The sequence below is a fragment of the Henckelia pumila genome, chromosome 4, assembly GCF_033568475.1.
Source record: "Henckelia pumila isolate YLH828 chromosome 4, ASM3356847v2, whole genome shotgun sequence".
Lineage (NCBI taxonomy): Eukaryota > Viridiplantae > Streptophyta > Magnoliopsida > Lamiales > Gesneriaceae > Henckelia > Henckelia pumila.
Genome location: NC_133123.1, coordinates 108,073,347 through 108,094,959, shown reverse-complemented (window position 1 = coordinate 108,094,959; position 21,613 = coordinate 108,073,347). Strand labels below are relative to the sequence as shown.

Genomic DNA, 21,613 nt, shown 5'->3' with positions numbered 1-21,613 from the left:
TTAAGACCTATTGACCGAGTCACAGTCGCCCAATATAGTAGTGGAGAGGGGTTGCGAGAATTTTGCCTATGGACTGTCGATTGACACTTTTGATGAGTATGAATTTTTGATCGAAACACGCACACACTAGAATTCTTTGCATTTGACCAATTGTGAGTGTGTTGATTTGATTATCTATTCATTTTGATCCTATGAAACCTTAAAAAGTCCTCATGATCTATGAATGTCTGAATTGAAGAATGTTTTGAGTTGAGTTGCTGAGTTTATAGTTTGTGAGGTGAAATTAGTTTGTGCTTTAAAAATTTTCAAAGGAAAGTTAGTTGGTTTGGATAGATGTAAAAATTTTGAAATTGCTGAGGCCAGTGTTCCGTAGTATTTCTTGATTCTTGTTTGTTATGTTTCATTATGTTTTTGCATGACTTACTCGAGGGCGAGTAAAGATTAAGTGTGGGAAAATTTGATAGTGTTGTTTTGTTTGCATAGTTTAGGGTCATTTTGTTAGTGTTTTGCATATATTCATATGTCTTTGTTCATGTTTTATCTTAGTTTTGTTTTATGCATGCATTAATTAACTACATAATATACTCCCGGGTTTAATGTGTAGGAATTATCAAGTTTTAAGAAGAAATCGGATTTTTTTCTTCATGCGCTCGATCGGATGTACTCACAGGATCGAGCGCGATTCAAGAAGAAGTAAGGCAGAAGGTTTGCAAAGTTTCATGTGCTCGATCCAAGCAATTCACAGGTTCGAGCGCGACATCTGAAGATTCAAGGCAGTGGGCTCGAGTAGAAAGGCACGCTCGATCCGAGCAATTCACATGATCGAGCGGGGCCAAGGAATTTTCAAAACAGTGTGTTCGCAATTTTCCATGCGCTCGATCCGGGGAACTCGTAGGATCGAGCGCAAAAGTCTGTTCGAGAAGAATTTGTAAATTTAAAAACTCTTTTATTTTGGACTCTAGACTTTTATTAGGCTTTTAATTCCGATTTTGAGAGATTATTTATCAGACTTGCACTCTCTCTTTGGCGACTAGGTTTTGTTTTATAATTCTCTCTCAAGATTTCTTCTTTTCTTTTAATTTTTCTCTAGCTTTTCATGAATCGTTGTGGCTAAGTCTTAGAACTTGATAGAGGGAGAGAAACCTTGATATAATTTTTTCATGAGAATCGATTTTCAGTGTTTAATTCCTATTGAGTATCAAAAGTTGTTTTGTTTTATTTAATGCTTGTGTGCGAGACTTTAGGATTGACCATCTTAGGATTTTGTTATACAATCTAATGCTAAATTAGAACTAAAATCCGTAATTGTTTGAATCAACTAATTTGCGAAGAAACTACGTTTGATATTTTCTGCTGTTGAATTTATTAAATCGTAGGAACAACTCTTGACTAGATTAAATACATCCGCTGGTGTATGTGTTGTCTAGGTTCATCAGTTTTACTAGTTTGAATGCTTCCTTAAATTTAAATCTAGATCGCTGGAATCCGGGTTAATTTATTAGTAAGGGTTAATCTAGAACGCTGGTGTCTAATTAACTAAGATTAAGGTGAAACAGGAATTTAATTTTCAATGATGAATATTTGATAGGATTAATTATCTTTAGAAAATCGATGATTGAATGAATAAATATCAAGGGTGTAGTCGACCGATACCAATGCTTGTCTCTTATTGATTTCTCTAGTTTAATTTTTTAATCTTGCATGATAGTGATAATATTTATCTTTAATTGCTTAATTTTCAGTAGTTAATCCCAAAACTCAAAAAACCCCCCTTTGTTTTATTTAGAACACATTAAATTTCACTTTTCTCGTGGGAATGATCCCTACTCACATTACTGCATTATTTGTTTATCTGATTGAGTCGGGTAATTTGGGCGTGACGCGACTTAGCGCTACCATACCTCATGATAGGAGCATGGTAGATGCGGTCAGTGGAGGATTTTTTTGTAGACAAAACACCGCAAGATGCGAGGAACCTAATTGAGAACATTGCGGCCAATTCTCAGCAATTTGGCAACAACATAGGTGATCCGGCACCCAAAAAGAACAATGAGGTAATTGTTTCTTCCCTTGAAAAACAACTGATTGATCTGACGTCTCTTGTTCGTCAATTGTCTATAGGAAATGGAAAAAATGTGAAGGTGTGTGGAATTTGCACTGCAGTGGGACATGCGACTGACATGTGTCCCACACTTCAAGAAGGATCTACTGAACAAGTAAATGCAACAGGAGAATTTTCAGGGCCACCACAGCGGAAGTATGATCCTTATTCAAACACGTACAATCCAGGTTGGTGGGATCATCCTAACCTTAGATATGGAAACCCTCCGATGAACCAGCCCGCACCTCACGTACATCTGAATAATCGAGCATATAGGCCACCGTATCCTCCACAACCGCAGCTTCCTCAAATTCCAACCCCTGATGAGTTTTTAGAAAATATTGTTAAGGACCTTGCCACTAATAATTTGAATTTTCAACAGGAAACTAGAGCAAACATCCAAAATTTGAACACTCAAGTGGGACATCTAGCAATCGCAATCAATAAGTTGGAAGCACAACATTCTGATAGTTAACAGTACCAAACTCAAAAGAAAATGCCAGTGCAATCACCCTCAGGAATGGGAATAAGTTGAAGATCCAAGAAAATGTGGTTAAGCCCTCATCAAGGGATGAACACGATGAGGAGTTGAAGATTGAAAACAAGGAACCAAATCAAGGAGACACGCAAAAAGGTAAGTTTTCTCATCTTTCAGAGTATAAACCTGTACCCCCTTTCCCCTTAGCATTGAAAGAGTCTAGAAAAAATGAAGGAATCAAGGAATTATATGATACTTTTCGTCGATGTGAGGTAAATAGTATCTTGTTAGATGCTATTAAATGGTACCTCGCTATGCTAAATTTTTAAAAGAATTGTGCACTTGCAAAAAAAAAAGAATTTGAAGGGATGTCAAAAGGTGGAGTTAGAAGAGAATGTGTCCGCAGTAATACAGAGAAAGATACCTAAGAAATGCAAAGAACTAGGTATGTTCTCTATTCCGTGTACGATAGGGAATGTTCGACTTGAAAAGACCATGTTAGACTTATGAGCATCAATCGATATCTTGACATACTCTATTTATGCCTCCTTAAAACTTGGTCCTTTGAACAAAACTAGAGTTGTTATCCAATTGGCTGATAGGTCTAATGCATATCCCAGGGGTGTAATTGAGGATGTATTGGTGCAAGTTAATAACTTGGTTTTCCCTGCTGATTTTTATATGCTTGATATGGAGAATGATGATCATAATAGCCCTATTTTGTTAGGAAGACCATTTATGAAAACATCGATGACTAAGGTTGATGTTCACAGCGGCACACTTACTATGGAGTTTGATGGTGAAGTGGTTAAATTTAATATCTATGATGCCATGAAATATCCTAATGGTGATGACTATGTTTACTCTGTTGATATTGTGGATTACTTGGAACAAGAGTGTTTTGAGCTTGCAGGAAAAGATGAGTTGGAGGTGGCTATTATAACATCCATTCATGAAGAGAACGAAGAATTGTGTTCCAATGAGGAATTGAAAGAAATTGTTGTCAATCTGAATCGTGTTTCTGAGCTATCTTAGTCAGGTAATCTGTCTTATATTTCTTTACCAATATCTAATATTAGGCGTCTTACATCTTTTTTGTAGGCACCTATAATTGAGTTGAAGACTCTGCCTAAGCATCTCAAATATGTTTTCCGGGGAGAAGGAGAAACATTGCCAGCCATCATTTCCAGCATCTTGGAGATCGAACAAGAAGAGAAACTCATACAAGTTTTGAAGGAGCACAAGACTGCTATAGGATGGACTATTGCATATATCAAAGGAATCAGCCCATCCACATGTATGCATAGAATTTTACTGGAAAAAGGAGCTACCCCCACACGTCAGCCGCAGAGAAAACTGAATCCACCCATGATGGATGTGGTGTAGGAAGAAATCCTCAAGCTTCTTGAAGTTGGAGTGATTTATCCCATTTCAGACAGCAAGTATGTTAGCCATGTTCAAGTTGTTCCCAAGAAAATAGGAATTACAGTGGTGAAGAATAAGAATGATGAGTTGGCTCCCACCCAAATTCAGAATGGGTGGAGGGTTTGTATAGATTATAGAAAATTAAATGCTGAGACCCAAAAGGACCATTTTCTTTTGCGTTTTATTGATCAGATGATTGACATATGAGCTTGTAATTCTTATTATTGTTTTCTTGATGGCTATTCAGGTTATTTTCAGATTGCGATTGCGCCGGAGGATCAAGAAAATACGACGTTCACTTGCCTGTTTGACACCTTTGCTTACCGGCGTATGCCATTCGGACTCTGCAACGCACCAGCCACATTCCAGCGATGTATGGTTAGCATATTCTCTGATTTCATTGAGCACATTTTAGAAGTTTTCATGGATGATTTTACTATCTATAGTAATTCATTTGAGAATTGTTTGTCTAACCTTACACTCATCCTAAAAAGGTGTGTAGAAACTAACCTTGTGCTAAATTCTGAAAAATGCCACTTTATGGTTTGGCAAGGTATCGTTTTGGATCATGTTGTCTCTTCCAAAGGAATTGAGGTAGATAAAGCTAAAATAAATATCATTCAATCTTTACTTTATCCCATTTGTGTGCGGAAAGTGCGTTGTTTTCTGGGACATGCAGGTTTTTATACGAGGTACATTCAGGATTTTGCAAAAATCGCTTCACCCATGTGCAAGCTGTTGCAAAAAGAAGTCACCTTTGAGTTTGATGATGCATGCAAAATTTCCTTTGACAAACTAAAGGACTCATTGACTTTTGCACCCATCATCCAACCACCTGAATGGAGTAAGCCGTTTGAGATTATTTGTGATGCTAGTGATTATGCAATAGGAGCAGTGTTGGGACAACGAGTTGGGAAAGCATCTCATGCCATATACTAAGCCTCGAGAATTCTGAATGATTCCCAACGAAATTATTCAACTACTGAGAAGGAGCTTTTGGCTGTTATTTTTGCTTTAGAAAAGTTTAGATCTTATTTACTTGGAACTAAAGTCATTCTTTATTCTGACCATGCAGCTCTTTGCTATCTGATGGCAAAGAAGGAGGCAAAAACAAAGTTAATAAGATAGATACTGCTCCTAAGTGAATTTGATTTGGAGATTAAAGACAAGCGATGAACAAAAAATAGAGTGGATGATCACTTAAACCGCTTAGCCCATGTTAATAAGGAGTTTTGCTTGGAAGATGAATTTCCTGTTGAAAAATTATTTTTTTTCAAGCTCAACAATACCATGGTACGCGCATATTGTCAATTATTTAGTTATTAATGTGTTTTCCTCTGATTTTTTGAGAGCGGAAAAATATAAGGTCAAAAGTGACGTCAAGTACTATGTTTGGGATGACCCTTACTTATGGAAGCATTGCGTCAATCAAGTCATAAGAAGGTGTGTGCCTGAAAGCGAGGTAATTCCTATCCTTACATTTTGTCATTCCTATGCTTGTGGTAGTCACTTTGGAGATAAGAGAACGGCGTGGAAGGTATTAGATTGTGAATTCTTTTGGCCGTCCTTATTTCAAGACGATTATTACTTCTGTAATTCATGCGCTTAATGCCAAAAGACGGGTAACATATCTCAACGCAAGGAGATGCCTCAACACCCCATCCTTGTTTGTGAGATTTTTTATGTGTGTGGCATCGACTTCATGGGACGATTTTGTAGCTCTTTTGGATATGTTTATATATTACTTGTTGTGGATTATGTCTTGAAGTGGGTGAAATCTAAAGCCACCCGAACTGACGATTCAAAAGTGGTTGCAGATTTTGTCAAACATAATATTTTCTCCAGGTTTGGGATTCCACGGGCAATCATAAGCGATAGAGAAACTCATTTTTGCAACCGGACTGTGGCAAGCTTATTGAAGAAATACCATGTGACACACAAGGTTTCTACTGCATATCATCCGCAATCTAATGGACAAGATGAAGTATCAAATAGAGAGATCAAGTCTATTCTGGAGAAGACAGTGAATCCAACTAGGAAAGACTGGAGCCTGAGGTTGGATGATGCTTTGTGGGCCTACATGACTGCGTATAAGGCGCCGATTGGAATGTCACCATACAGGTTAATTTTTGGGAAGCCTTGTCATCTTCCAGTGGAGTTGGAGCACAGAGCTTATTGGGCTATCAAGACTTTTAATATGAAGATGATGAGAGTGGGGAGCATAGGAAGCTACAGTTGCAAGAACTAGAGGAAATACACAATGATGCCTATGCTAGTTCAAAGATATACAAAGAAAATACAAAGACATTTCATGATAAGATGATTTGTAGGAGGGAATTCGAAGTTGGTCAGAAAGTTATTCTCTATCATTCACGACTTCGGTTATTTCCAGGTAAGTTGAATTCACGATGGATTGGGCCTTTTGTTATTACTAATGTTTTTCACCATGGTGCAGTTGAGATTCAGAGCTTGGAAACTTTTAAGATATTCAAAGTGAATGGACATAGACTGAAACATTATTATGAAGGAGTCCAAGCGGAAGAATTAGAGGAGATGCATGAACTGGAACTCGAGGATCCACACACCATGAGCAACTGAAGCATGCAATCGGGCCGACGACAATAAAAAGAGGCACTACTTGGGAGAAAACCCAAGGGGAGTATTTTATTTTCATTCTTAGTATTTATTTTTGTTTTGCATTTTTACTTACATTGGGGACAATGTAAGATTTGAAGTATGGGAGAGAGGACTTGGCATTCATTTAGAGGATTTAACCATTTTGTTGAAAAAAAAATTTAGAGCTCATAGTTAGTGATGAATATGACTATTGAAATTTGCTAGCCCATGATATCTAATTGATGACATGCATGCTTTTCAAAACAGATGATTTGCTAACACCGGAACACTTTGATCTCCAATGCAAATTAGACTTTGATATGATTGTTGAATATTTTTGAGCACGCATGAGTCATGACTTATGAAGTGTATATGACATAGTGAAGGTCGTGTGAGCCTTGTGATAGTCTTAGAAAAAGAAAAAAAATAAAAAAAAAGAGTTAGTAAGGTGAGGGGAGGCATTGGAATGAGGACTGAAATTCTAATCCCACGAATTCCAAGAGCTAAATATGGAGTAGAATGTATGGATTTGAGGATAACCGAGTGAAAAAACAAATCCGGCAGAAAAAAAGGAGTTGATCAATGATCCAACTTGATTTGTATCTACAAATAATCTTATACTTGTGTTGGTATGCAACTTAAGTTATTGTGGGGTTTTGCATTGAATGGATATGTGGAGTGTACATGACACTTGTTAATGACCATACACACACACACGTTCGGGGCTATATCTCTAGTTGAAATGCCTGGTTATTGAACTTGTTCCGTTGTTAGCATTTAAACGATTTTCTTGATCATGCATTGAGTTAATTGTTGAGGCACACATGTGTAAATCATAGTTATTTTTCATTATGAGATATGAGCTCGAACTTATTTTTGATTTGGTGTTGCTCGAGGACGAGCAAAGTTTAAGTATGTGTGAGTTTGATGTGGTGATATTTTCCTATATTTATTTAAGATAATTTATATGATTAGGTGAATTTGCATTGATTAAATTCATTTCATAGTTCCTAATCATTTTTTGTGATTTGATGTAGGAAAAGAAAAGAAGTTGAGCAAAGGATGAAAGAAAAAGCACCGAAAGTTAAGAAATTAAATGACTCGGACAAAAATTTGCTCGCTCGAGCGCGAATTTCTGCCGCTCGATCGAGCACAAAATAAGAAGAAAGAAATTGTTGGACAGAAAGTTTCTCGCTCGAGCATGAATATCTGCCGCTAGAGCGAGCGCAAGAAAAGAAAAGAAAAGAAAAGAATCGGCAAACAACGCTTCTGCGCTGTTGAAGAGGCGCAGCTGCGCTTTGGTGAAGAAGGAGAGAAGCGCTGCTGCGCGTTGTGAAGCGCATCTGCGCAACAAGGGAAATTTAAGAATAGCGCATCTGCGCTAGCTGTTGTGCGAGGAAATTTATTTCTTGAAAAGAGAATGTCTCGCTCGAGCGAGACTTTCTTCCGCTGAGCGAGACGAAAATTTGGGGGATTATATTTTAAAAAAGAAACTTACTTGGGAAGGACTCTAGAATTTATATATCTCCTATAACACGATTTTTAGAGTTTTTTCATCATCTTTGGACTGCAAGAGAAGGAGAATACTCTTTGGCGGCTAGGTTTTCATCTTTATTCTTAGATTTATTTTTTTTTCTTGAATTTTTCTAGAGAATTCATGAATTTTAGTGGCTAAGTTTAATACTTGGTAGAGGAAAACGAAACCTTGAAGTTTTATTTTTTTCGTGAGATTTTGATTTTCATCGTTTAATTTTTATTTGAGTATCAAAAGTTGTTTGGAATTTATCATATGCTTGTATGTTTGATTATTGGCTTGATCACCTAATAATTTTTTCATACAATCTAAAGCTAAATTAGATATCTAATCTGTAATTGTTTGATCCATCTAATTTTTGAAACAACTATGATTAATGATTTTCTCTTGTGAATTTGTTAATTCGTAGGAACAATGATTAACTAGATTAAATACAACCGCTTGTGTTTGTGTTGTCTAGATTTATCAATTTCACTAGTTTGAATGTACCTTAGATTTAAATCTTAATCGCTTGTATCTTGGTAAATTTATTGGTAAGGGTTAATTTAGAACTCTCGTGTCTAATTAACTAAGATTAAGGTGAGATAGAAATTTAATTTTCAATGATGAATATTCAAATATGAATTAATGATTTTTAGAGAATCGATAACCGAGTGAATAACTTCAAGGACATAGTCGACCGATATCAAAACTTGTTTTAATTGATTGTTTCGCTATAATTTCAATCTTGCATGATAGTTAATAAAATTTATTTCCTTATTCGTTTTTTATTTTTAGTAGTAAATTTCAAATTCAAAAAACTCTTTTTGTTTATTTTCAGTGTTTTTAAGAACACATATAATTTCACTTTCCTCGTGGGAACGATCCCTACTCTCGCTACTATACATTTAATTGTTTGAGTTGAGTCGGGTTAATTTGGGCGTGATACGACTAAGCGCTACCATTAAGTATGCAATTAAATCTTAAAACACAAAAATTAAATTAAGCAAAAACTTAAAATAGAAATACAAAATCACCGGCAGAACAACCGGACTAAAATCGAATAATGTTATACTACCCCATCGAAGAAAAATCACTAAAATCCATAACTAACAACCTGATACAAAAACAGTAAAAACCACGGAACCACTGCAACTCAATGACTGCTACCACCGGGTCCGTCCAACCTAAGCTCTGCCCCCATAGAATAGGGTGTCCAACACAAAACATTATGGACGTGAGCATAAAATGCTCAGTACAGAAGTACGAATATACATATACCATGCATGCACATGAAATATGACGGGTACTGGAAAACCTATCCGGAAGAATGTTCAGTCAAGGCGCCATGGTATGTAGCACGCTGGGCCGTCGCATCAGGAAGTGGCTCCCATACCATAAAATTGTGGATATATCCGGATCCAAATCCATGTAATCCATCCATTGAATAAACGGGTCTGAGCGACCCCTACTACGGCTATGAAAATCAAAGCATAAAGCTCACTATGCTCATGCATGCATCATAATATCAATGCATATACAATGCCACAGAAAAAATGCAAACATAATACATGTATATTCAACCTGATATCTCGGATAATACGTCCGTACCTCTATCCAGAGAACTCAATCACCCTAGAAACCTAGCAGTCCAGGTACTCAAACTCCAAGCCTATAAGCAATAATCACCATATCACTTATAATACTCTAAAAGCCTTAAATAAGCTATTACATACTCCCTAAATTTACTAGGGATACAAAGTTAAACTTGCGTCCGTCGTCAGCTCACTGATGGCGACTGCCTCAAAACTTATGCGTTTTTTCTGCTACTATCCCCGCAGTGCTCCGCCACTCGTGGCCCTCTAATAGGACGCATAGAAAGCCCTAAAACCGAGCTCGAATGAGAGAGGTGAGGAAATTATGCGAGTGAAATGGGCAGCTCTCGACCCCTATATATAGGCGCAGATCGGATTCTCCGATCCCTGATATCGGATCGTTCGATCTCCCCTTCAACCCCCTCCGAACACGTGTCTTCGCTGTGACATCACTACTTAGGTATTATGTTCGGATCGTCCGATCTCTATGGGTGGTCAAATCAAATCCATATCCACTTATCCTGACACGATCGGATCGTCCGATCTCCATGGAGCCTCAAAACTCAAACCATTCTTCCAAACTCCATGTACTTCGGATGGTCCGATCCTGGGGTTCGGATCAACCGATCCTTCCGATAGCTTGGACCCCTTTGGGCCATTTTAGAGTGTTCTGAATTTATTTTTCAAATCCTTAGACTCATTTGGAATTCCTTAATCATGTTTTAGCCAATTAATCATAATTATGCACTTGATTAACTTAATTTGGATATGGGCTACTACACTCCGTGCCTAACTGTCCAAAAACAAAGGCTTGGCGACCCTACTGGAAAAGCTATCTCGAAGAAGATACAGACTCAACATGATCTACGCACATGCATCATAATATATCAAAGCAGTAAACACGAATCATGACAAATAATATGAAACACATAAGCATGCATACTCTTTGACTATCTTAGTCGGTACTTACGTACCTCAACAATAGTCGTAGATGTACATGCATCTACATTCCATCACTACAAGTTAAGATACTAACACATCACTAATACTGATATACAAGCCTTAACTAAGATAATAGATACTTCCAATTACTAATAGGGATCTCGGACTATGCACGTGTCCATCGTTATCCCTTTGGTGTCAAAGGACCCAACTCCTAAGTACCGCTCCGCAGCTCCTTAGAAAGTGCCTCACTACTTCCTGGCCCTCGATGGGACTAACCAAAACACACAAACTATACTGAATTGGAGAGGTAGAAGTGTGAATGTAAGCAAGAAATGAGGCCCTTGGATGGCCTATTTATAGGCGATGATCGGAAGCTCCGATCTCTGCATGCATTCCATGTTCCGAACTGCCCTGATCAAAAACTACGATCTCCTCTTTAGAAGCCCCGATCTTATGCATGCGATTGAATATGCAAACGCTGGTGACACGTCACTTAGTGCGCATGGCCTAACCTTCGAAAGTTCCGATCTTCCATTCGGTGGTTCCGATCTAAACCCTCAGCTTCCAAACTACATCGCTTGGTCCGAACTCTTCGGACCTTCCGATCTCCATTTGTCCAAGTTCGGACCTTCCGAACCACTTACATCAACATTGCTCTATGGACCATTTATGGACATTCCAGAGTCAATTTATGGGTTTGTTTGATCATATTAAGATCCTTTAATCATGTTTTACTATTTTAAACATGAATAACCAACTTAATTACGTAAATCAGAATTCGGGTTACTACATTCTCACCACCTTAAGAGATTTTATCCTCGAAATAATTTCTAGGTTTCACCTGAAAATTTAATCAAATATATACACATATCACTCTTACCTGACATCAGACTAACACTGAAAAATCCTTAACAGGCCCGAATTTCAGACTAAAACCAGTAACAGTAACAATCTGAATAACTAACTGTATTAAAAAACCGTAATCATTGTCTGATACATAGGAAAGTTCGTTTCTACTTTTGCTAAAGAAATATCCTTTACACTTAGCAGTTTTGGATATCATTCCACACTTAACAAATCCTGAAAGTACAACGAGCATGTTAATCAAACTGGAAACCCCAATAACACTCAGATAATTTTCTAACAAGAAGGGTTGACTATCTGCAACTCCTGTTGCACTAAAACATTTTTGGATACAAGTAAACGAGTCTCACTCTACTGTCATTGATTATTAATCCAACTAGGAACATGAAGATTTCTATACCATCCTTTAAATCATTGACATCTAGCCACATCTGTGGTTACTCGCGAAAGACTATGATACAATTTCCAATGTATCGTCTTTTGGATTTGCTAATAGTCCCTATACTGAAAGATCAACTAGCTCTTCCCACTAATTAGCAATTAATAGCACCAATTTCTGAGTAAACAGAACTATCTTAGCATACAACAAGAACCGTTTTCTTGTTTCTGAAATTAAACTTTGAAAATTACAACATCTGGGTAGAGCTAACTACCACACCGAGAGGTAGGTACAAAAATTCTCTCTTTTTGCAAAAGTAGACACTGCCTGTGGAATCTGTCTATGCCGGAGGGTACATATTCCCACGAACACTAGGCCTAAACAATTGCCTCAGTGCCACCACAACTTAGTTGTTCCAAAATCTATTTGATAACGAGTATATCAGAAACTCAAGCTCTACATTAGAATGACATGATGTCTCAAATACTGGAAACTCATATCTTAGTATAGTGTTTGGTATAAAAAAATCTTAATCATGCCAATGATCTAACATGCATACACACGAAATTGGCGACAACAATCTTGCCAAACTCAGAAAAACTATAGGCCTCAGAAAACTAACATTGAACTCCACTAGTTCAACCACTGCTACGATCTTGCTAGATCTCATTGAACAATTACACTTGTTAATCAATAATCTCCAGAGTGCGTATAGCCTACTCAGACTAACTGTCAGTCTCCAATTGAAAATCTGAACTCATGATGCTCAAGAATGTATCTAAGACACACTCGACCGGTAAAATTCTTTGTCCAACAGATCTATCAACTGCTGCTAGAAATTCCTCACCGAAGAAAACTAGAAATCACCATCTTCTAAGTGAAACTAGACCAATCTTTGGTAGGCAAACAAAAGGTCAAACCTGAGGATATAATCGATATCAACCACTGTCAAAGAGTACTGTGCACTCCCAATCATGCTCTAAACATGCTGATAATACTTAGATAACCTGATAAGAAGTTAATATACATATTTTCACTAGGCTCCAACATCTGTATTAACTACAGAGATACTTTGAATCCATTCTTATTAGACAATTACCACTGGTGTCTTGTAAAGACAAACTTCTCCCTTCAGATAAGAGGTTTAAATTATGAAATCTTGTCACAAACACTACCAAACAATTCCCAGACAGCCGAGGAATTCTAAATGTCAACATTCTATATGGTGCTGATATTTTCCCAAGGTACTCTTACCTTGCTAAATTCCCTAATCACAACAGGCTTGCTGGACAATTATGATTTCATCAGGTTTCTCATTCCCTTAAGTCATAATTGCAAGTCATACACCCGATAATTTGTTTCATCTGCTGATAACAATTCACCGTGACTTATGATTAGCATAAAAAATATCTATCGAGTTAGGCAACCACTACTAGTTCCTAATTCCTACTAGAATCTACTACCACTGATCAACATACTCTGAACTTAGAGTTTCCCCATTGATCATTTCTTAACATCATGATCTACAAGAAGTCATCTAATCCAAGAATACTGGAATCAAGGAAATCTCATACTGAAGATTTCACCTTACTTATCTCTGACGATGTCAGACAATATCTACAAGTAATCTCCGGTACTAATCCAGCATCAGGCTATATCTATTCAACAGAATTCATCTAGTCCTGTCCTAATACAGACTGTATAACATACTAGGTTCAAAACTTTTTCTTGTCAATGAATACCCCTTTCCTAGACCATTCTGACAACATAAATCTCAATTTGTATCTCTGACAGAGCCAGAACATAAAAACACTAGATTACCTTGGAACTAAACCCAGTACCAAACTATATCTTAAATAAGAGAATTCATCTATAACTAAAAAGCTCCCGCTAGCTATACCCTTCCGTGACTGTGTAAAACTACAAGACTGAGGTAGCCTTACCCGTAAGTCATCTCTGAAACACAAAGGGCTTCCAGAGTAAATACTAACATAGGGTTGCGCATCCTCAATGTCGAATCACAAATCATCACAGTCCACCAAACTTGGTATAATCCACGACCGTGCCCCTGATGCAACTAGTCATCCCTAGAATTTACCAACAAGATTTCGTACTAGCTCAACTGTTCTTAGGAAACTGCCTAGTACAATCAATGTAACACATGTTTAACCTCAAACTAATTACATGAATACAAAAAGAGTCATCGTAGTTGAACACTCGATCAAATAAAACATACACTGGAATTAAAATAGGGTAATCCCAAGACTAAAAACATTCTAAATACCAATCTTGGTTCGGTACAATTCTTATTACCTCTCAAGGTCAGAAACAAGTCAAATAAAACTGGATATACCTAATCAGTTCACACTGAAAGATGTGCAATGATATTATTAACTGTTACAACAAGTGCCCTGGAAACAATAATACAAATGATTCAAATATTTACACTACTTCATACATGCAGAAATCTTACATTCCGTCTATGATACCCCAAACAACTCAACCGTCGAACTCACTTGGGTATCGTCATCCATTCTAATATGTATCGGATCTCTCTGGAGTGCATACATCTGACCATTCACTTGAGATTTACTGACCACCTCTACGATGCTTACATTATTATCATTTCCTAGAAGAAACTTCTTCCTCCCAGGATCTATAAGATATTACTAACCTAGCGGATCCTTCCAATATTGTGGGGGTATGATTATCCGGTAGATGAAGTAGGATCTTCATGAAAATCTCTCCAACTACTTGTGGAGAATCTTCATAGGTTCTTTTTCTGGTTTTGGCCAGATGAACATCAACATCCCACACATTCATCCCAATCCTATACTACGCCTGGAGTCTCATACTGGATCATCGGCATAGGTACAAACTGCATGAACTTGCATAAGTCAATCTTTCGATAATCATCTTGATGACGATGACAGTGACTACGGGGATATCTCAGGATTTTCTCACTCCAACGTTCGTCTCTGTCATTACTGTTATCCTTATCGAAATCAGTCATATACAAGAAACCAAAATTTTTAATCCCAACAATCTCCACTATGTCCCAAAGATACTAATGAATTCTCTGATACCATAAATGTGGTGACCCGACCCGGATCACTTACTAACCAGAGACTTAAGCATGAAATATTGATAAGTGAAATTTATGCAATTAATTTACATATTATTTGACTTGGCTTTTGTGATGTATCGAGTGGATTTTATTCGTATTTGTTGTTGTTTTTGTGAGATCCAAGGATTGGAGGAAAAATACAGAGAAGAGGCGGAAGAATGAATGAGGAGCTGTAAGTTTACAAAATTACCGGAGCTGCTAGAGACATCCAAATCCAATCTCCACCGTTCAAATTGAAGTTTTGGATGTTTTCAAGCTGCTGCTAAACTTTCAGTTTGATTCGATTTCTAGAACTCCGGTTATGAATTTTTAAAGAATTCTGCGCAAAAGAAAGGTTGCAGTAGCTCCTAGGCGCTTAGTCTATTCGAAAGAAAAAAATAATACGAAAGAGCAGCGCCCCCGTGCCTCTTTCCTAGAGCCCCTGTGCTTCTCTATGTGAAAAGTGTGTAGATTTTTGAGTTTTTAAAATACATGATTTGTCGGGCTTTATTTGGCGGGCTTCAAGGACATATAAAAAGGACTTCAAGGACACAACAGAGGCCACACAAGAGCTGCACAAATTTGAGAGAATCAAGAGAAGAAGAAGCGGCACCCAATCAACACAACCACACACAACTACGAATTCAAGGAGGCTTAGGACACGAATTTGAGACGTGGGAGCGAACGACAAGGGATAATCGAATCACAAGACAGAGGACATTCATCTGGGGACGAAGAATCAACTCTACTCTGTGATGTTTATTATCTGCCTTGATTTATTATGAGATTTTTGAATATGTCTATGTGTTTAATTATTTCATTATAAACTTATTAGTTGTTTCTAGAGATTGACGGATCTTGATTTGAGTTTTATGTTTTGACTATTATTTTCTCTACTATTATTTATTCTTAACAATTTATTTGTGGTGCCAAAAACTTGACTGGCTAAATCGGTGTGATTAAAAATCAACTGACAAGCGTACCAGGTCAAGTTATAATATAGTGGACAAAGGTCCAAATTTCGAACCCACAGGGACTGTATAAATATGATTACCAAAATATATTTATTTCTACTTAATCTAGACCAATAAATAAAAGATGAAATTCAGATTTTAAACTAATAATTAAATTGCAATTAAAATTAAATTAATTAAAACGCAACAAGAAAATTGGATTAATTCAAATATGGGAAAAGTTCGATCAAGGACTCACGTAGGTACCAGAAAATTCATGTAACAAGCAGTCAATCTAAGACATCAGACTTAATCTTAATTCACGGGAATTTTCCTAATTTGTTCAAAGGACTATTTCTAGAACAATCAAACCTATTCAAATTTGACGGATTAATCTTTCGTAATTCTAATCAAATTTGATTGCATTAATAACTGTGAAAATTTAGTTTACACCCAAACCGCATAATGAAACCGAATTCTATTTCTAGTCAATTTTACACTATGTTGACTATCAAAGTGATCGAATTCGAAACCTCATCTGTTGACTTGGAATCAAATAACAAGTAAACAAATAACTGGCCAAGAAATTTGCAAGACAAATATAAATTCGATAAACAATAAAATCAAATCAAGTCTGAAAATCTCAAATAAACAAATCAAGTTTTCTACATAAATTGTCTGGCCCAATCACGTGACCTTGATCGAAAAGAAAAACTACTCACTAATCAAATTCATAATTTAAACAAAGTTTTAATCATGAATTTGCAAAAGAAAAATAAAAGAAAATAATAAGAATTCTCCCAAGCCTGTAGCCTAGCCGTCGTCTATGCGTCTGGAACTGGAATAAACTTCAGAACCCTCAAAATATCATACAAAATCCTATTTATAGTGTTCGGATCCCATAATAATTAATTTCCTTACGCAACAAGGAATTCTCGATTTTTCTGACTCCGCGACATGCTCGCGCGCATGGAAGAGATCTCGCACACGCGTAGCTTTACAAAACAGTGCCCAGAATTCCTCTCGCGCGCACGCCTGAATCCATTGCGCTCGCGCGCGTCTTCATCAAATTTGCTGGGATTTTATACCGCGCTCGCGCGCGAAGTGGATCTCACTCGTGCGTGTGTCGTAGTTGCTGAAGCATGAACTCTTGTGCGATAGCGCATCTCGTTTGCGCAACACCATGCACGGTTCCTTAGCTTCTTGCGCGATAGCGCTGTGTTCTTGCGCCTTTCCCATCTTGCAAGCGCGATTGCACTACTTCCAAACACCAACAGCGCTGCTTTGTTCTTTGCTCCATCTTGCTTCTTAGCGCTAACTACAAGCGCGTTTGCATTCTTCCTAGCGCCAAACTCAAGTGCAATTGCGCTACAACATTCACCAACAGTGCATGTTTCAACTTGCTCCGTGCGACGTTTTTGAAAAATTCATATCTTGAGTTCTAACCGTCGGTTCTAGCTGAAATTTTGACAGCAGCTTTAGAACATCTTGAAATTTATTTTGTACAAGGGAGATCGGATTTGGAACATTCTAAAATTAAAATTTAATTTTTGACCAAGGCTGCTCCGTAATTTATTCTTCATAAATCTATTTTCCTACAAAATTTACCCAAAGAGTGAAATACACACACATGCACTAAAACAAATAAAAACAATATGAATGCACAAAAAATAGACATAAAAATATCACGAAATAATGCATATAAAATGCACTTATCAACACCCCCATACTTAAATCTTGCTCGCCCTCGAGCAAGACATGCTAAAACAACATGCAAACAAAAACATAAGTGAGGACGAATCATGAATGTGCACAGCCTCCGAGAAGTTCAATCACAAAACAAAATCACACACGCTCTCAACTTTTCATAATACACCTTCGGTTTAACGTGAACGTGTGTCTGTGAACTGTCATTCCAGTTTCATACAACTTAGACAGAATTCGTCTCAAAACTGCTTAGCGACCTATGACAAATCAGTGCAAGTTTCACTCTTCAAGTGCCCATTCCTTCCAACGACGTCTAGACTAAACCCACCTCCCTTGAGATAATGAATTACACACCTACGGATTTTGCACCCGGTATTGCTTTAGCCCCAATAATTACCCGTTGACTTAGCTATAACTGGCTAGGATACAAAAATTTATTTCTTTTCTAATCCCATCGTCTATAGCCCGGTTGGAGCATCAACCCCATTCAATCCTCATACTTAGCCATGAATTAAATCGTTTTGGATTACAATCATTTCAAGGCCCGGATGGAGTTGACTTTTTTTTTTCTTTTCTATGTGCGCCCAATATCATAAGTGTAAACTAGAGCCTCATCAAAATTCATAAAACACAATCAAGATCCACAAACCACCTATTGGTGTGCAATGGTCAAACAGACAGAAACTTCATCAAATCTTTCGTTACAGTCCACTGGTCTAACACAAGTGCTTATAAATATTCACGGTTCAACCTACAGTTTCTCATGTCAAGTCAAGAGCAAATTTTTTCAAAAATCCAATTTTTTCAAATAAACTTCATCATCATTGGCTATTATAACTCATCATACTCATGCAAGACAAAACAAAATGAGATGCATGATTAAGAACTATATGCAAACAAAAACTAAACATGACAGATGCAACACAAACACAACAAACAATGCAAATAAACTATTCTACCCCCCATACTTATCCAAAGCATTGCCCTCAATACTTCAGACAATGAACAGAATGCGAAACGAACAAAAACAAAATGAGAACAAAAATAACACTCCCCTGGTTTTCGATTCATCCTCTTCCTTCTTGACAGTATCAGCCGGGACGGCAGTCTAGATATGTCGGCAGTCACGACAAACTGGAATGGGAAAGAAACAAAAATCAAATAAAAACAAAACAAAAACATAAAAATCGAAACTAAAAAATAAAAAAAACAAAAGCAAAAACACTGGGTTGCCTCCCAGTCAGCGCTAAATTTATAGTCTATAGCCCGACTATACTCCTCTCTTGAGTGGCGAAATTTAAGGTGGTTTATCCACCGTATTTGAAAAACTCGAATCAGTCCTGCACTTGCAAGTTACACCATTAAATAAATTGTGCAAGTGACTAATTACTGCCGAGAGCTGCACCTGCAAACATTCATCATCATAATCATGAGTCTCATCAATCACATAAACAACAGAGCAAGATTTTAAAGTTGGGCTCTCAGTAGCCGACTTAGGCATATTAAACACCACTTGCTCACTATTCAGTCTTAACACTAACTCTCCCTTCTCAACTCAACTAAGGCTCTACTAGCGGCAAGAAAAGGACGCCCTAGAATCAGTGGAACCTCACAATCCTTATCCATGTCAAGGATAAAAAAATCTACAGGAAAAATCAACTTGTCTATCTTGACTAGGACATTCTCTACTACTCCTCTCGGGTATTTAATAGATCCATCAGCAAATTTTATAGAGATAGCAGTAGGTTCAATATTTTCTACACCTAATTTTTGAGCAATAGAATAAGACATTAAATTTATGCCCCAACATAGATCACACAAAACATTTTCAAAAGATAGACTTCCAATTTGACAGGGTATAGAAAAACTCCCTGGATCCTGAGATTTTCGTGGAAATTTATCTTTCAGCACCGCCGAGCATTCCTCATTCATTGTAACCTGCGTCAGATCATTCAATTTCTTCTTATTTTTCAGAAAGTCCTTCAGAAATCTTGCATATGTAGGCATCTGAGCTAAATCATCTGCAAAAGGTATGTTAATATGTAGTTTCTTGAAAATTTCAAGAAACTTTTTAAATTGAGAATCAAATAACAGTTGCTTAGCTCTAAGGGGGAAAGGTAAGGTAGAAATATCAACATTATCATTAACTTCAAATTTTGAAATCTTACATTTCTTACCTGCCTTGGAGGAATTTTCAGCATGCATATCCTCTTTGGTTTCTGACTGTTTCGACCCCTCCTTCATCTTTTCCTCGTCCCTCTACTGCTCCTTAGACTGTGCTCGAGTCACGACCATGATAGCATTCACGCCTCTGGGATTTGGTTCAGTGTTGCTAGGCAACACTCCAGTAGGACGAGTAGAGAGTTGGGTTGCTATCTGAGCCATCTGAGTCTCCAACTTCTGTAGCATAGCTTCTTGATTTTGTAGCCGAGCTTCAGTACCAGCCACATACTTCATCATGATTTCCTCAAAACTCGGCTTCTTCTCCTATTTCTTGGGCTGCCAGCTCTGATTATAATTGTTGTAGGAGTTTTACGGCTGTCGTCCTTGATTTCCTGCAACATTAGCCGCTTCAACTTCAAACAACTGCTGCTCTTCTTGCAGATTCCCTTGTGCATGATTTACTGGCGCTGCTTTCATAAGCGCTACTTGATGTGTTAGAGCGTCAATCTTAGCATTCATGACCATTAAAGAATAGACCTCTAGAACTCCAGCCTTATTCTCTCTCTTCACATCCAGCCATCCAATGTTACTCTCTGCCATGTTGCCAATGATCTCCCAGGCTTCAGCTGACGTCTTCCTGAATTATGCTGAGGACACATCCTCAACATCTTCTTGAATCTGGTCCATGCCGCATGTAATGATTCACCCTCCTTCTGTTTGAATGAAATAATATCTGAAAATAATTTTGCCATCTTCATAGGAGGGAAATACTTGTTCTGAAAAGTTTGAACAAGTTGGTTCCATGTAGTGATGGAACCCGCAGGCAGATCATCTAACCACTCCGTAGCTTTGCCTTTTAGAGAAAATGGAAATAAACGCAGTCGCACTGCATCAGATGTTATCCCATTAACCTTGAACGTGTCGCAGATCGACAGAAAACGCTCCAGATGAGCGTAGGGGTCTTCCACAGATGTGCCCCCAAATCTTGCTTGTAGTTGAATAAGCTGAATAGTAAAGGGCTTTAGCTCAAAATTGTTCGCCTCAACAGCGGGGCGAACGATGCTAGATCCATAGCCTTCAGTTGGCGGACGGATTAAATCAAGAACAGTACGGTTGTCTGCCATCTCTCCTAGAACCTGAAAGTTACAAAGAAAAGAGAGGAATTCAAAATTTAATAAAATAAATTAAAGTAAAGTCTAATCTCAAGAGAAACAAGAATTTTGATATCATAACAGTCCCCGGCAATGGCACCAAAAACTTGATCGGCTAAATCGGTGTGATTAAAAATCAACTGGCAAGCGTATCAGGTCAAGTTATAATATAGTGAACAAAGGTCCAGATGTCGAACCCACATGGACTGTATAAATATGGTTACCAAAATATATTTATTCCTACTTAATCTAGACCAATAAATAAAAGATGGATTTCAGATTTTAAACTAATAATTAAATTGCAATTAAAATTAAATTAATTAAAACGCAGCAAGAAAATTGGATTAATTCAAATACGGGAAAAGTCCGATCAAGAAATCACGTAGGTACCAGATAATTCATGTAGCAAGCAGTCAATCTAAGACATCAGACTTAATCTTAATTCACGGGAATTTTCCTAATTTGTTCAAAGGACTATTTCTAAAACAATCAAACCTATTCAAATTTGACGGATTAATCTTTCGTAATTCTAATCAAATTTGAATGCATTAATAACTGTGAAAATTCAGTTTACACCCAAACCGCATAATGAAACCGAATTCTATTTCTAGTCAGTT

General features: G+C 37.4%; 2 protein-coding genes across 2 annotated transcripts; one reads left to right on the top strand and one right to left on the bottom strand.

The window, feature by feature from the left end:
• Positions 1-1,922: 1,922 nt before the first annotated feature.
• On the top strand, positions 1,923-6,602 carry LOC140861521 (uncharacterized). Its single transcript, XM_073264542.1, has 13 exons — positions 1,923-2,519; positions 2,573-2,735; positions 2,787-2,883; positions 3,200-3,596; positions 3,681-3,876; positions 4,015-4,124; positions 4,252-4,382; positions 4,499-4,557; positions 4,684-4,900; positions 5,080-5,145; positions 5,850-6,125; positions 6,230-6,396; positions 6,460-6,602. The coding sequence occupies exons 1-13, from the start codon at positions 1,923-1,925 to the stop codon at positions 6,600-6,602; spliced, it is 2,619 nt and encodes an 872-aa protein (XP_073120643.1).
• Positions 6,603-19,218: 12,616 nt separating this feature from the next.
• Positions 19,219-19,926, bottom strand: LOC140861520 (uncharacterized). Its single transcript, XM_073264541.1, has 2 exons — positions 19,860-19,926; positions 19,219-19,703 (listed from the first exon to the last, which is right to left on the bottom strand). Exons 1-2 carry the CDS (start codon positions 19,924-19,926, stop codon positions 19,219-19,221), a joined length of 552 nt encoding a protein of 183 aa, XP_073120642.1.
• Between the last annotated feature and the right edge of the window lie 1,687 nt (positions 19,927-21,613).

Bases quoted from the DNA above. Each gene is read 5' to 3' on its own strand.
- LOC140861521 (XM_073264542.1), top strand. From the start codon at position 1,923: ATGCGGTCAGTGGAGGATTTTTTTGTAGACAAAACACCGCAAGATGCG. The intron at 3,877-4,014 runs GTATGCATAGAA...ATCCCATTTCAG, and splicing joins AGGAATCAGCCCATCCACAT to ACAGCAAGTATGTTAGCCAT. The intron at 4,125-4,251 runs GTTTGTATAGAT...ATGGCTATTCAG, and splicing joins AAATTCAGAATGGGTGGAGG to GTTATTTTCAGATTGCGATT.
- LOC140861520 (XM_073264541.1), bottom strand. From the start codon at position 19,926: ATGAAGGAGGGGTCGAAACAGTCAGAAACCAAAGAGGATATGCATGCT. The intron at 19,704-19,859 runs GTAAGAAATGTA...TACCTTTTGCAG, and splicing joins TGAAAATTCCTCCAAGGCAG to ATGATTTAGCTCAGATGCCT.